At 55.4% G+C, this 12,747-nt stretch overlaps 2 protein-coding genes across 7 annotated transcripts; one reads left to right on the top strand and one right to left on the bottom strand.

Annotated features, from left to right (window-relative positions):
• The first annotated feature begins 330 nt into the window (after nt 1-330).
• NR2C2AP (nuclear receptor 2C2 associated protein) lies at nt 331-3,434 on the top strand. Its single transcript, XM_003760733.4, has 5 exons — nt 331-1,102; nt 1,200-1,290; nt 1,627-1,732; nt 1,847-1,914; nt 2,138-3,434. The coding sequence occupies exons 1-5, from the start codon at nt 1,059-1,061 to the stop codon at nt 2,252-2,254; spliced, it is 426 nt and encodes a 141-aa protein (XP_003760781.1). The 5' UTR covers nt 331-1,058; the 3' UTR covers nt 2,255-3,434.
• Nucleotides 2,643-11,512, bottom strand: RFXANK (regulatory factor X associated ankyrin containing protein). Of its 6 annotated transcripts, none has more exons than XM_031947909.1 (9): nt 11,174-11,512; nt 10,299-10,493; nt 9,646-9,729; nt 9,188-9,253; nt 8,407-8,507; nt 6,541-6,666; nt 5,591-5,657; nt 4,747-4,827; nt 2,643-3,481 (listed from the first exon to the last, which is right to left on the bottom strand). In XM_031947909.1, exons 2-9 carry the CDS (start codon nt 10,480-10,482, stop codon nt 3,414-3,416), a joined length of 777 nt encoding a protein of 258 aa, XP_031803769.1. In that variant the 5' UTR covers nt 10,483-10,493; nt 11,174-11,512; the 3' UTR covers nt 2,643-3,413. The 6 variants fall into 6 exon arrangements, with proteins under 6 accessions (XP_031803769.1, XP_031803766.1, XP_031803767.1 ...); XM_031947906.1 differs by lacking the exon at nt 11,174-11,512 and adding an exon at nt 11,057-11,167; XM_031947907.1 differs by lacking the exon at nt 11,174-11,512 and adding an exon at nt 10,975-11,050.
• Between the last annotated feature and the right edge of the window lie 1,235 nt (nt 11,513-12,747).

The following is a 12,747-nucleotide window of genomic DNA, read 5'->3' as shown; positions in this document are numbered from 1 at the left end:
ACACGTCTTCGGCCAGGGCAGGAAGGGGTGGTCGGCGCGCACTCACTAAGCACCTACCGGTCGGGTTCTGCGGGGGCAAAGCTCGGCCCCCGCTCTAGCACAAACAGCCGGAAAGAGCTGCGTGAGAAGAGACACAGGCAGGAAGCCCGGGGGCGTCTCGGGGGGAGGCACCGGGGTTAAGGAAGACTCTTTTTGGCAGAAGGCGCGAGGAAGGCGGGGGCCGCAGGCCTGCGGGGAGAGGCTGGGGCGCAGGAGCTCCCGGGAGCCCCAGGAAGCGCAGGGAAGGGAGAGGAGGGGGTGGGGCAGGCGGCGAAGGCTCGCAGAGGAGCCAGTGGGGGCGGGCGGAGAGCGAGCCGGCCCGATCCCGGGCTTCCGAGGAGCGGCCCCCGGAGGGTTAGGGAAAGGGCCCCGGCCGAGGTGGCGGGCACGACCGCCCACGGCAGCGGCGGGAGAGAACGGAGAAGGGAAGGGCCGGGCCTTTTAAAGTCTGAGGAGGGGAGCGGCCCGCTCCTCTCCGCCCAGTCCCCAGGCTGCCCCAGGAAGCACTTCCCGCCCCGCGCCTGCGCCCTGCGCGCCGCCGGCCTCCGAGTTGGCCGGGACTAGGTCTGCACGTGCAGCCGCCGGAGAGCGGGGACGCCGCTCCTCCCCACGTGGTCGCGCACGGCGCTCCCGCCTCTTGGTCCTTTTGAAACTTTAAACTCTCTTCCAGCCTCCTGGGCCCGGTGCTCGGAGAGTAGAAGCGAGAAGATCCCCGGGGGCGGGGAAGCAGCGGGCAGCGAATAAAGCCACAGCAAGGAGGAGGCAGGCTCTCTGGCAAGTCGCTCGCCGTCTCTGGGCTGTTTCCCCATCTGCCCAAGGCTGGTGCTTGGAGACTTGTCCCTCCGAGGGGCCCGGGTGGGAAAGGAACACGCACCTGCCGCGTGCTTGAAAACAGGATCTCCTTTGATCCCTACACCCCCATGACCCCATTTTACAGATGAGGAAGCCGAGGCCGGCCTTGTGACGTGACCCACGTTGCACAGCGGTTGGGCAGCCACTCTGCCCCTTCCCAGCGGGCCATGGCCGCCCCGGTGCCTTTGGTCTGCAGCCAGACCGTGAGCAGGTGAGAGCGGGGCTCCTGGCCCGGGTCGGGGGCCCAGAGCTGACCCCCCAGCGCCGCCCCAGCCCCTCCCCTCCCCCCCCACTTGGTGTCTCCGCAGGGTGAGCTCTGTGCTGCGCCGGGACGTGAAGCAGTTTGGAAAGAAGCATCTGTTTGACGAGCAGGATGAGACGTGTTGGAATTCTGACCAGGTGACGGGGGAGGGGCGGGCGGCCAGAACCCCCCCTAGAGCCCAGCCGCAGGATTTCAGGGGCCGGCCCTGCCCCCCTCCCAGCTGGGCGGCCGATGCTGCCTCAGCTGTACCACGTACACTGGACCCGGACCACCCTCCGGACCGGTTCGGTGGTACACTAGCCACGGGTACGGTGGGGTCCGGGGTGGTGCTGCACAGCTCTCAGGAACGTGGTGGAAGGCCGGCTTCTCACTGCGGACCGAGGCCCAGCCCCTCCCCGGGCCCACCGCCCTCCAGGTAGGTGCTAGGCATTTTCTTGGGACTAACTCCATTTTCTTTGGCTATCTGACCTCAGGGCACCTCCCAGTGGGTGATGCTGGAATTCCCCCAGTCTGTCCGAGTGTCTCAGGTGCAGATCCAATTCCAGGGCGGGTTTGCAAGTCGTCAAGGCCGCTTGGAAGGTGAGGAGGAGGGGTCAAAAAGGAGGAGGTGGTCTGGCCTTGGCCCCCTCCTGTAGGGCTCTAGTGCAGAATCTGAACTACTGAGCCCTTCTCGTTTCCCTTCTTTAAAAACAGGCGGCAGGAAGAGTGAGTCTCTGGAGAAGATTGGGGATTTCTACCCCCAGGACAACAACTCCCTGCAGATATCCTCTCTGCTCTGTGGCAGGGGTGGGGCTGGCCCAGCTTGTGGCTAGGTTAGGCAGATAAAAGTGCAGGGAGGTGTTGGAGGCCTCAGTGGGAGTTGAGGAGAAAAGGCGAGTATCAGTATGAGCTGAGGAAGCCTTTCCCTGGCAGTGACCTTATCTTGACAGGGGCTCTGGGTGGGGCCCCCAGGTCTGTCCTGTTAACCTTGACAGCGGGAATTACAGCTTCCCTGTGGCAGATGTCACACTGGACAAGCTCAAGGTAACTTTCGAAAACAGCACTGACTTTTTTGGCCGGATCATCATCTACCACCTGCGGATTCTTGGGGAGAAGCTGTGAGCTGCTGGCCAGCTTCCTACACCTGCCTCTGGACCAGGTGGCCAGCAAGTAGAAAGAGTTATCATTTGAGTGAAACAGCGTGGGCCCCATCCCCTTTTCTCCTCTAAGAACCTGGAAGAGAATCCCAGAAAGAAAGAGCCTCAGAGGTTCAGTTTAAATCCTTCCAGGAAGCCAGCCTTGATTGGAAAACAACTGACATACTAACAGCATTGTAGAGACAGCTTTGAAGGACTTCAGAATTCTGGTCACTGCAGCGTCTGGCTAAGATGCTGAGGTACATGTGAGAGGCTCAGGATACAAAATAAGCATTCTTTGGACTAGAAGTTGTAGGAATTTGTTTTGCTTGATTGTGCACATTTGTTCCAAGCATTTTTTTTCCTAAGTGGTAAAAGCTTGTTCATATAAAAAGGAAAAGAAAAGCCCACATATTCCTACCTCGGGATCACCAGGCTGCTTAAATGGCCCTACCTGTCTCACCCTCAGCTCCCTGTGCCATCTACATGTAATGGGAAGCAGCCTCCCTTATTCTGGAACAAAGGAGTCAGCCGCGAGGCCTTCTTGCTGTGGCCCCTCAGATCTAAGAACGGCAGCCATTTTTCCTCTCTTCCAGGCTAGAGTTGCCCTATTTCCTTATAGCCAGACTTCCCTGGGTGTCAGCTGTAAGAAATGGGGAAGAACAGCCAGTGTTGACCCTGCTTGTGGGGTAGCAGCTGGTTTTATTGGTTCATGTTCCCATTCCATGGGCTTGGGGAAGCAGGGAGGGATTCTCAGGATGGCTGGTGTTGGGGCAGCAGAGGAGTCTTCATGGCTGGGGAGCTATGGGGTCCTGCCAGGACAAGTCATTAGCCAGGAGCATAGTCCCTCCCATGATCCTGGGAAGGAGATGAGCTGCCTTGTTTCTGTTTGGGGGTCTGCCTCGTGTTGCATTGGAGTTCTTGGACACACAGTTCTTGGGTGTGGTTCTCTTCCCCTCCCTCCCCCCCCAGAGATTTGTAGGTGGCTAGGGGAAGATCCACAGCCTTCAGCCATGGGAAGAGGGAGATCTCCTGGACCTGCTCTTCCTGGCCATAGGGATTGAAGAACTGGCTTCTAAGTGAGCTGACCTTCCTGAGCACCAGATGGAAGGCACAGGACCAAAGCCCAGTGGCCTGGGCCTCTTTCACTCTGTCTCTGGAAGCAGCTTGTTCTGAAAAAGCTTAAGGATATGGTTCTCCATCACCTGTTGGACTGAAGCCCAGAAAGAAAAGAATGAGAGAAAATAATTCAGGATCTGTAGTCCCCTCTGCCCTGCCAGCACAAAGAGGCAATAGTGGGGAATGCCAGGAGCTTGGAATGGCACACCTGACTTAGTGTCCTGGCAGTGACACAAGCCAGTAGGACATTACCACTCTGAGGCTCAGTTTCCTCATCTGTACAATGAGAACGATAAGTAAATGGTTCATAGGGTGGGAAGGAGATGGGAACCAGAGTCCTCACAACCCCAGGTTTCCTGGGACCAAAGCTTGGTTTGTCTGAAACAGATTTGATGCAGATGGGAGAAAAGGTCAGTCCCTCCAAGGAGGGGCTGCACAGCAAGGTGGGGATGGGGCTGGGACTAGATGGAGCCTTGGTGGTGGCTAGAACGTCGGAGGTATTGACAGTTAGCTGATAAAAACGAGACTTTCCCCTGGGTTAATGTAGGTAACAGGATCCCCATTTTGCACAAGTAAAGAAAAAATGAAGTTCAGAATTAGGAGTCGATGCAGAACTGAGGGGAAGGCAGTTGACTTGAGGCCCCAGAGCCCATAAGGGTAGGACGAACCCCGTTTGTCCTGATTTTGAGACCAGCGTTTTCTCCCCTATAGGCATCTTAGCTAGGGTAGGATCCAGGGGCTGGTATCAGAGATAAAGAGACAAAGGTCCAGTGGAGTTCACTGGACTCCAGTGAGGGGACCACAGACTTAGCTCATGTCTGAGGCAGGTCAAAGCCAGGTTATCTTGCCTCCAACCACTATAGTACACACTGCCTCTTACTAGCTTTGTGACTGGGGGAGCAGACTGCCCAAGTTTCTGTGAAACAGGGACAACACTAGTAGTATTTGTCTCACCAGCTGGTTGTGAGGAAAGGGCTCTGCAGAACTTAAAAGTTTTTTGGGGGGAATTTTTATTTTGGGGATTTGGGATTATTGTTCTCCCCAGGCCCTGGAGGCTATATATGGGACAGATCAAGATGGGGTTACTGTCCCCAACAAACTTTTGTATATGGTTTGTTTTTACTTCTTTATGTATATTTTCACTCAGCAGAACGTGATCTCCTCGAGGGCAAGGGCTTTTGTTTATGTCTCTGTATCCCTAGCTAGGCACATAGTAGGTACTGAATAAATAAATGCTTGCTGAATTAAGAGTCTGTTTATGGTGGGGTGGACCCCAAATCTAACACACACACACCTCTTCTGAAGGTGAAGACTCCCTCTTATGCACTGCATAAGTCCCTTCCCCTGAAATGTACATACCCTTCTTGTGTCCCAAGGCCACAGCCAGGTCCATAGGGGTGTAGCCCGAATCTGCTTCTGTTGTTAGGTCGGCCCCTCTAGCTGAAAACCAAGGCAGAAAAGAGGGGAAAAGCTCAGTTCTTGTTTGTTGGGGGGGGGGGGGGGGGGGGGGGGGGGGGGGGGCGGGACAGACATATCCTCCTCTTCCCACTGGCTTCCCTCGCTTATTAGAATATATTAGTTTATTAAAATATAAATTCTTGGAAGGCAGAGACCATCTCTTCTTTCCCCAATGCACAGCTCACTGATGGTACATTCTAAGCACTTAAAAGCTTTTTTGGAATCAACATGGACGTGCCCTGGGATTCTGAAGTCTTTCACAAAGCTCCTGTTAGTATGCCCCTGGTTCCTCACTAGGGATAAGCTTCTCACAAGCTAAGAGAAGCTGCCCCAAAAATTCATCTAAGTGTTACTGTTGGCCAAATTCAAACAGAAACAGCAGCCACTAATTTTATACATAAGGATCCCTACAGGCCATATATTGACTTAAGTTTAAAAATGTAATATCTGTTTTTTTATTGTATTTTTGTTGATTTTGTTAAATATTTCCCAATTACATTTTAATATGGTTTAGACCTCACTTGGGAGTGTTACGGGCTGCAAGTCTGACATCTGTTGTGAGTCTAGCAAACTCGCTGCCAGAAAGAAACCCAGTGGACAATGGAGAATTGATGGGAAGTCTTTTACTAATCCAGTAAGAGGAGAAAAGGGGGAAGAGAGTTGAAGTGAGGATTAATAGCCCCTCTCCCCCAAGCCCCATGCTCTGACCCAGAGGAAAGGGAGGGGAGAAGAGGCCCAAACCTACCCAGCAGCGCTTCCACGCACTTCACGTGGTTCCCCCTCACAGCGTAGAGCAGCGGAGTCCCACCATTCTGGAGGATGGAGAGGCAGGGGTGAGGATGGCCATCCTTGGGGAAGGGCCTCCCTTACTGCCTGGCTAGGGCAGGACCCAGTCTGAATATCCTCAGGGGCAGGTAGGCACTGGGTGTGCCCTCCCAGAGCCCCTGGGCTTCCTGGACACTTCCTCCTCCTCAGGAGGATCTCAAACCCTGCTGGTGCTGAAACATCACCAAGGCCCGGAACTCTTCCGGTCCCCCCCGGTGGGCTGGCGAAGTCTACGAACCCCTCAGAATAAAATGCAGGAGTTATAAAGGAGACATTCTAGTGAAATAAAATTTTCAAGATATAAAAAAAGTTCACACACCCCAGGTTAAGAAGCTGAAAGAAGCTTCTTCTGTAAAGAAGCCTTTACAGATGGAAAGTGAGGTTGTAGCGGCACAGCCAGGAGTAGAATCCAGGTCTCCTCCCTCCCAGCCTGGGGGCTTGTCCCTAACACCACATGGAACTGAACTGTGGCCAAAGAAGCCTCCCTGGTTCCCCACGCCAGCCAGGCACTCGGCAGGCTCTGGGGCCTGGATCCTCCCTGGTAAGAAGGGAGGGACAAGCCCAGAGTCACCCCTGCCAGGGGCTGGGGGGGTCCTCACTGGGTCTGTAAGGGACCAAGGACACCCCCACCAGTACTGAGGGTCAGCCTCCTGAGCGGCCCAGGAGTGACACGTGGAAGCCAAGATCGTCTATGGGACAAGAGGGTCAGAAGGGACAGAGAGGGGGTCAGGGATCTGAGGTCGCCAAGATGGGAAACGACAGGACTCGGGCTCGCGGTTCCACGGCCACTCCCACACTGCCACATCTCTGGGCTCTGACAGTGGCCCAGTCTCCCGAGGGACCCGAGGGGGGGCTGCAGAGGGTCCTCACCCAGTCATAGCTGTTGATGTCCACATCCCGCTCCAGAAGCATGACCACGATGTCCGTGTAGCCGCCCGTGCTGGCCAACGACAGGGCGCTCTCCCGTTCCTTGGCTAGGACGTGAGGATCAGCACCCTGTGGGGCCAGAAGGGGTAAGCCTGGCTGGGGCCAGAGAGTGACCGAGACCTGTGCTGCCCATGCTGGGCCGAGGCCTCTCATCAGAGCCCTCTGGAAAAGACTAAGACCTCACCTCTGAAGGCAAGGGGAGGACCTGCCCTCCCTCTGCAGGACAGGTAAGCTCTGAGACAAAGTGCAGACTCCTCAATGTGGCCTCCGTTGGCCCTTAAGTGATGGTTAAGGAGTGAAGCTTGTGATGGCCCAGGAGGCAGTGACTGAGCAGAAAGACCATCAGTTCTGAACTCCCAACACTTGGGGACTGGGAATAGGGAGGGGGTGGGCTACAACTTGGTCCCTGTAGGGGGGGGAGGAAGAAGAGATGGAGAGAGAGACATAGGAGAGAGACATAGAGACAGGGGAGAAACAGAGAGAGATGGGGAGGAGACAGAGAGACAGACAAAGAGAGAGAGAAACAAAGGAGAGAGACAGATGGGGGAGAGAGAGAGAGAGTGAGTAGGGGAGGAGAGAGAGACAGACAGACAGACACAGACACACACACATACACACACACAGAAAAGAGAGAGAGAGATAGAGAAAAGGCGCTACTTGTTTGGCAATCCTGCCCCAGACTTCCCTAGCTATCAGACAGCTCTAAATATCACAGAACCCTCAGTCATACAAATAAATGTCTAGGGTTCAGAGCAAAGGGGATAACCACCCAATGCCCTGTGTCCTGGCCAGACCCCATCTGGAAGGTCATTTGCACATCACAAGATTTAGAACTGAAGGTCACTGAATCTAGCATGTCATCCCAGGCAAGAAGAAATCTTCCTTTGTGGTCCACCTGACAGATGAACAGCCCATCCTGCTGACCTGCCTCCAGAGAAGGGGTCCTCCACACCTTCTGGAGAGCTCATTTAATTGTTGGGTGAGTCCAAACACTGACTCGGAGGTCTGCTCCATCACTTCTACCCACTATTCTCAGCTCTGACCTTGCTCATCCTCCTCCATGACATCCTTTCTAGGGTTAGAGACAGCAATCACGTCCCTTCTAAGAAATCTTTTCTGCAGAATTAATATTCTCCACGTGATCTGAAGTTCTGTGCCCTCTTCTAAAGGTTCTTTCCACATAATATAATAACCAAAAAAGCATCAGACTGGGGGTTGGGTGACTCCAAATGAATTGAACACAGTACTTCAGAGGAGCTCTGACAAGGGCAGGCAATAGTAGGACCATCCCTCCCTCTGGACACCAGGCAGCTATTCTATTTCTGTGTATGGCCTAAGATTACATTAGCTTTCTTGTTGCCCAGCCAACAAAATTTACATCAAGCTTGTATTCAGCTAAGATCATCCCCACAAGAGGTGTCAAAGTAGATAGAACTTCGGTGGTCAAGAAGACCTGAATTCAAAACCTGCCTCAGATACTTACTAGCTGTGTGACCCTGGGCAAGACAATTAACCTGTCAACCTCCATTTCCTCACACAAGTGTGATATAAATCAAATGTATGGCTTGGCAATAATAATAGCAACTACCTCATGGTTTTGTTGTAAGAATTCAATGAGATAACATACATAAAGGCTTTGGCAAATCTGAAAGCACCATATAAATGATAAGCTATTGTTAAACGAATTGTTAAATGAACTACATCTTTTCCATCCACTGCTCGAACAATGGATTTTCCTTAGCTAAGTGGGTGACTGTGGGATAAACTCCTCCCTACCCCCCAAGACCTTGGTACCCAGCAGCCTCTTACCCACTCTAGCAGGAAGCGCACGGTCTCAATCTCTCCAAAAGCAGATGCCCAGATCAGGGGGGTGAAGCCACGCTCGTCAGGCTTGTTCACCAGGTTGTCACCTGGGAGGATGGGAAGAGTTAGCTATACTTTCAGCAGAGATAGCCCTGGCCCCTGCCAGCTTTACAGGGTGCAAGAGGGCATAGCATCAACAGGGCAGGGAGGTGGGGAGAATGGGGCACAGGTGTGTTTATTTGTGTGTGAATCTTGTTCTGAAGGTGCTCCAGGTGACTGTCTGGACTCTGAGCTTTGGCCCTGCCTGTGAGGACAGGCTGCATGACCAAGGCAATAGAGGAATGAGGATGTTACCTGGGGGCCAAGGTGAGATGCAAAAAACAAGTGGCTGGAAACTGAAAGACCTAGATTTTAGACCTAGGTATTCAATCAATTCCCTACAGGGCCTTTCTGCACCTTTGCTTCTGGATTTGGAAAATGAGGAGACAGAGGGACTCCTTGGGAGAGGTTTGTGCTCACAGGCCCTGCTGGCTCTGGCCCTCCAGGCTCTCATCAATCAGGGTAGAGGAGATGGCCTTCAAACAAAGCCAAGCTACGTGGGCCGGGCCTGAGCCCTTGACTCTCTTCTGCTCCAGAGGCTGCCCTGCTCCCACTCAGTCCGTTATTGGCCCCATTCTGGTCTCTGATAACGTAGGCTGGGCTCGGGACTCTTAGAACCAGAGGTCCCTGAGGTCTCGGGATGGGCAGCCAGGGAGAGGATTGCAAGGGTCAGGCAGGAGCCACATACCTTTAAGAAGGTATTCTTTTAGCTGAGTCAGTTCTCCCTGAGCAGCGAGCTGGTGGATGGACAGAGCTGTTGTTTACAAAGGGGAGACAGAAAGAGGCACGACTTATAAGGGAGTGGGAAGGAAATGTCTTTATTGGGGGGAGGGGGGAGAAGAAGGACAACTTTGGAAATTGCAAAGATAATAAAGGCAGGAGAAAGTCCCTGAGCCTGGGAGTCAAGATAACGGCTTTCTGCTTTGCTGTGTGACCCTAAATACATCCCCTCCCCTGTCTGGATCTATTTCTTCATCTTTGGAGTTCAGAGGTTTGACTAGATGGGCTCTAAGGTTTTCCCAGTTTTCACATTCTCTATTCTATATTCTAAGGATCCTGCTGGCTGAGAATTCTAGGGCTGAGTCCGACTCCCAGCAGAAGGGCCTCTCCTTGTCCAAACCCTTGGTCCCCAGGAGCTATACTCACAGTCCAGGGTGGCAGGCAGGGCTGAAATCTCATTTCCCCTCTGCCTGTTGGTCAGGGTGGTAGAGTGCTTCAAGGAGCTGCCAGCTGGGATAGAAAAAGGAGAGGTCAGGAGGGAATGTTAGCCTTCTCTACCAGGGGAGAAGAAGAGAAAATTTGGATGTCTAAAGACGGAGTAAAGGACACTGGCCGGCGAGCAAATGGCCTCGGTTTGGGTGTCAACTCTGCTTTTTGCTAAGTGGGTCTGTCTGTCAACAAGTATTTATTCAGCACTTATGAGCCCAGCGTGGGATACAAAAAAGGCAAAAACACTCCCACTTCTCAGGAGTGTCTGATCTAATGGAGGAGGTAACATGGAGATTCTCGGTAAATACAGCAGGGAAAGAGAAAGGCACATCACTAAATGCCGGTGCTTACCACCACTGGGCCGCCGTTCACAGATACCTCTCTGGAGAGCAACCCCGGATGCACACACAAGGGAACCCAAAGAGGAAAGCATCAGCAGCAAGGGGCTGCGCTCTGTGACTCTGGGCAAGTCGGGGAGCTCCAGTGGGCCTCCGTCTCCCCATCCATGAAATGCGGACCACCTTTGTGGCCCCCGTCTTTGTGAAGGGGGTGCTCCTCTGCCAGGCCTGACCTCCCCGGAGAGGACTTACTGTGGGGCGCGGCGAGGACGCCGTCCAGCTCGGGACTCCCGGAGTCGGGGACGCAGGGGTACAGGCGCAGCAGCACCGTGTCAGAACCATCGGAGCCGTCCTGGGTGGGGTCTTCGGGCTGGGAGCCAGAGGCGGGGAGGGTGGGGGGCTCCTGGAGGCCGGCCACGGCCCCCTCTGGCTCCATGGAGGGCACTTCTGGGGAGTCCAGACGGAACCGAGCAGTTAGGGGGCCCTTGCCCCTGGGCGCCCCTCCCCCCCTACCCCTCCCTCCTCATACCGAAGGATGCTCCCAATTCCTCGGCCTCTTTCTTTAGGAAGCTTTAGTCCCTTCCAGGCCCGGCTCGATGCGTCACCTTGATTACGTCCCCTCCCCTCTCTGACCTCAGTTTCCCCTATCTGCCAAATGACGCCCAGCGCAGAAAGAATACAGGGCGAAGCGACCCCTTCGGGCCCCGACGGACGCAATGACCCGGGCCTGCGTTTTGTCCTGGGGGGGCCCACCTTGTCGGGCCCCGGCCTCCCCCCCCCCGGGCGGGCGCCCCCTGCACCCTGGCCGGGGCTGGGTGCGCTGCCCACGAGGCGGCCGGGGCTGGCCAGCTCTCCCCGCGTCTCCTGCTTCGGAGCCGGGACCCTGCTGCTCCCCCCGACCCCAGCGCCCGACTTCCCGGGCCCGAACCGAAAGTTAACTTCACCAAACTGCGGCGCTCCGCCCCCTCGCCCCCTTCCCCTAACCCGGCGGGGGGCCTCCCACAATGCACCTGAGGGCAGCGGGGGCGGGGCGCCCCTCCCCCGCCTGGGAGCAGCTGCGCAGCGCGCAGGAACGGAGAGGAGCGCTGGCCCTTTAAGCGCTCAGCTTCGGGCCCCGGGAGACTCACCCGAGCGGGAGGAGGAGGGCCGGGCGGAGCCCGGACGCAGGAGGCGAGGTCGGAGGGCTTCCAGTGCGCCTGCGCACACTCGCGCCCCTCCCGTAGGAACCAATCGACTGGGGGGCTGGGCGGGACCTCCTCGGCTGCGGGATTTAAAGGGGCGGTGCGGGCCATTTCTCGTCTCCCTCCTGAGGCGCGAGCTGGCCTTGCTCTGGCCTATTGCGGGGGCCTGGGGGAGGCCCGCGGGCGGTGGGGTGGGAAGCGGGGAGACGGCCCGCGAGGTGGGCCTTTGGAGCCCCTCTCCCTCCCTCCAGTCCCGGGTGATCCTCCCGGGGAGTCTCCTTCCCCGCTAAGGCCCAGAAGGGAGTCCCTCCGGTCCTCCGCCTAGTCCGGGGCCACCAGCCGGGGGGCCCCCAAAGCCGGGGCCAAGCCCCCAGCCGGACGGTGCTCCCCAAAGCCGGGGACCGGGGCTCCCCGGGGCCCGGGCTCCCGGGCCAAACCCCCAAAGCCGGGGACTGGGCAGGGGGACCAGGGGGCCGCCGGAAGGGCAGCCGGGCGGTTTCCCAGCAACCCATTTCCCCCTTTGACTTCCCCGGCCGACGGCCAAAGCCGGGCCCCCGGCCCCGGGGTCCAAGGAGGGGATGCCCCAAGGGGAAGGGGGGCCCGGGCGGGGACTGGGGCCAGGGGGAAAAGCTCGGGGGTGCCCCCGGCAGGGCTCCCCTCGGGCCTGGGGGGCAAGGGGGGCCTGCCCCGAAGCCGGAACGGGGGGGCACGATTTTCGCCGGCTTTCGAGGATTTCTCCGGCCAAATGGTCCGGGAAGGCCAGGACTCCCCCGCGGCCCCGGGCCCAAGCCCCAAGCGGGTGCTCGGGGGGTCCGGGGGGCCCTGGCCCCGGGAGGATATCCCGGCTGCCCCGGCCCTTGCCCTTTTTTTTTTTTTTTTTTTTTTTTTTTTTTTTTTTTTTTTAATAGCCTTTTTTTTTTTTTTTTTTTTTTTGCTATTTTTTTTTTTATTTAATAGCCTTTTATTTACAGGATATATACATGGGTAACTTTACAGCATTAACAATTGCCAAACCTCTTGTTCCAATTTTTCACCTCTTACCCCCCCACCCCCTCCCCTAGATGGCAGGATGACCAGTAGATGTTAAATATATTAAAATATAAATTAGATACACAATAAGTATACCTGACCAAACCGTTATTTTGCTGTACAAAAAGAATCAGACTCTGAAATATTGTACAATTAGCTTGTGAAGGAAATCAAAAATGCAGGAGGGCATAAATATAGGGATTGGGAATTCTATGTAGTGGTTCATAGTCATCTCCCAGAGTTCCTGCCCCATTTTTCTAGAAGGGACCTCAGGGGTCATGTAGCGCTATGCACTTATTTTACAGATAAGGAAACTGAGGCCTAGAGAGACGAAGAGGATCAATCGGCCTCAGTTGTATCAAGAGCAAGTGCAATTATAGAAGAAGATTGAATTAGACAGGAGTTTAAGGTCCCTTTTAGGCACGAAATGTATGATTTTATGACCCTTAGATATTTCCAACGTCAACTCTCCCCAAACCAGATTTTTCTAT

Source organism: Sarcophilus harrisii, chromosome 1, assembly GCF_902635505.1.
Source record: "Sarcophilus harrisii chromosome 1, mSarHar1.11, whole genome shotgun sequence".
NCBI lineage: Eukaryota > Metazoa > Chordata > Mammalia > Dasyuromorphia > Dasyuridae > Sarcophilus > Sarcophilus harrisii.
This window is presented reverse-complemented; position numbering and strand designations above follow the sequence as displayed.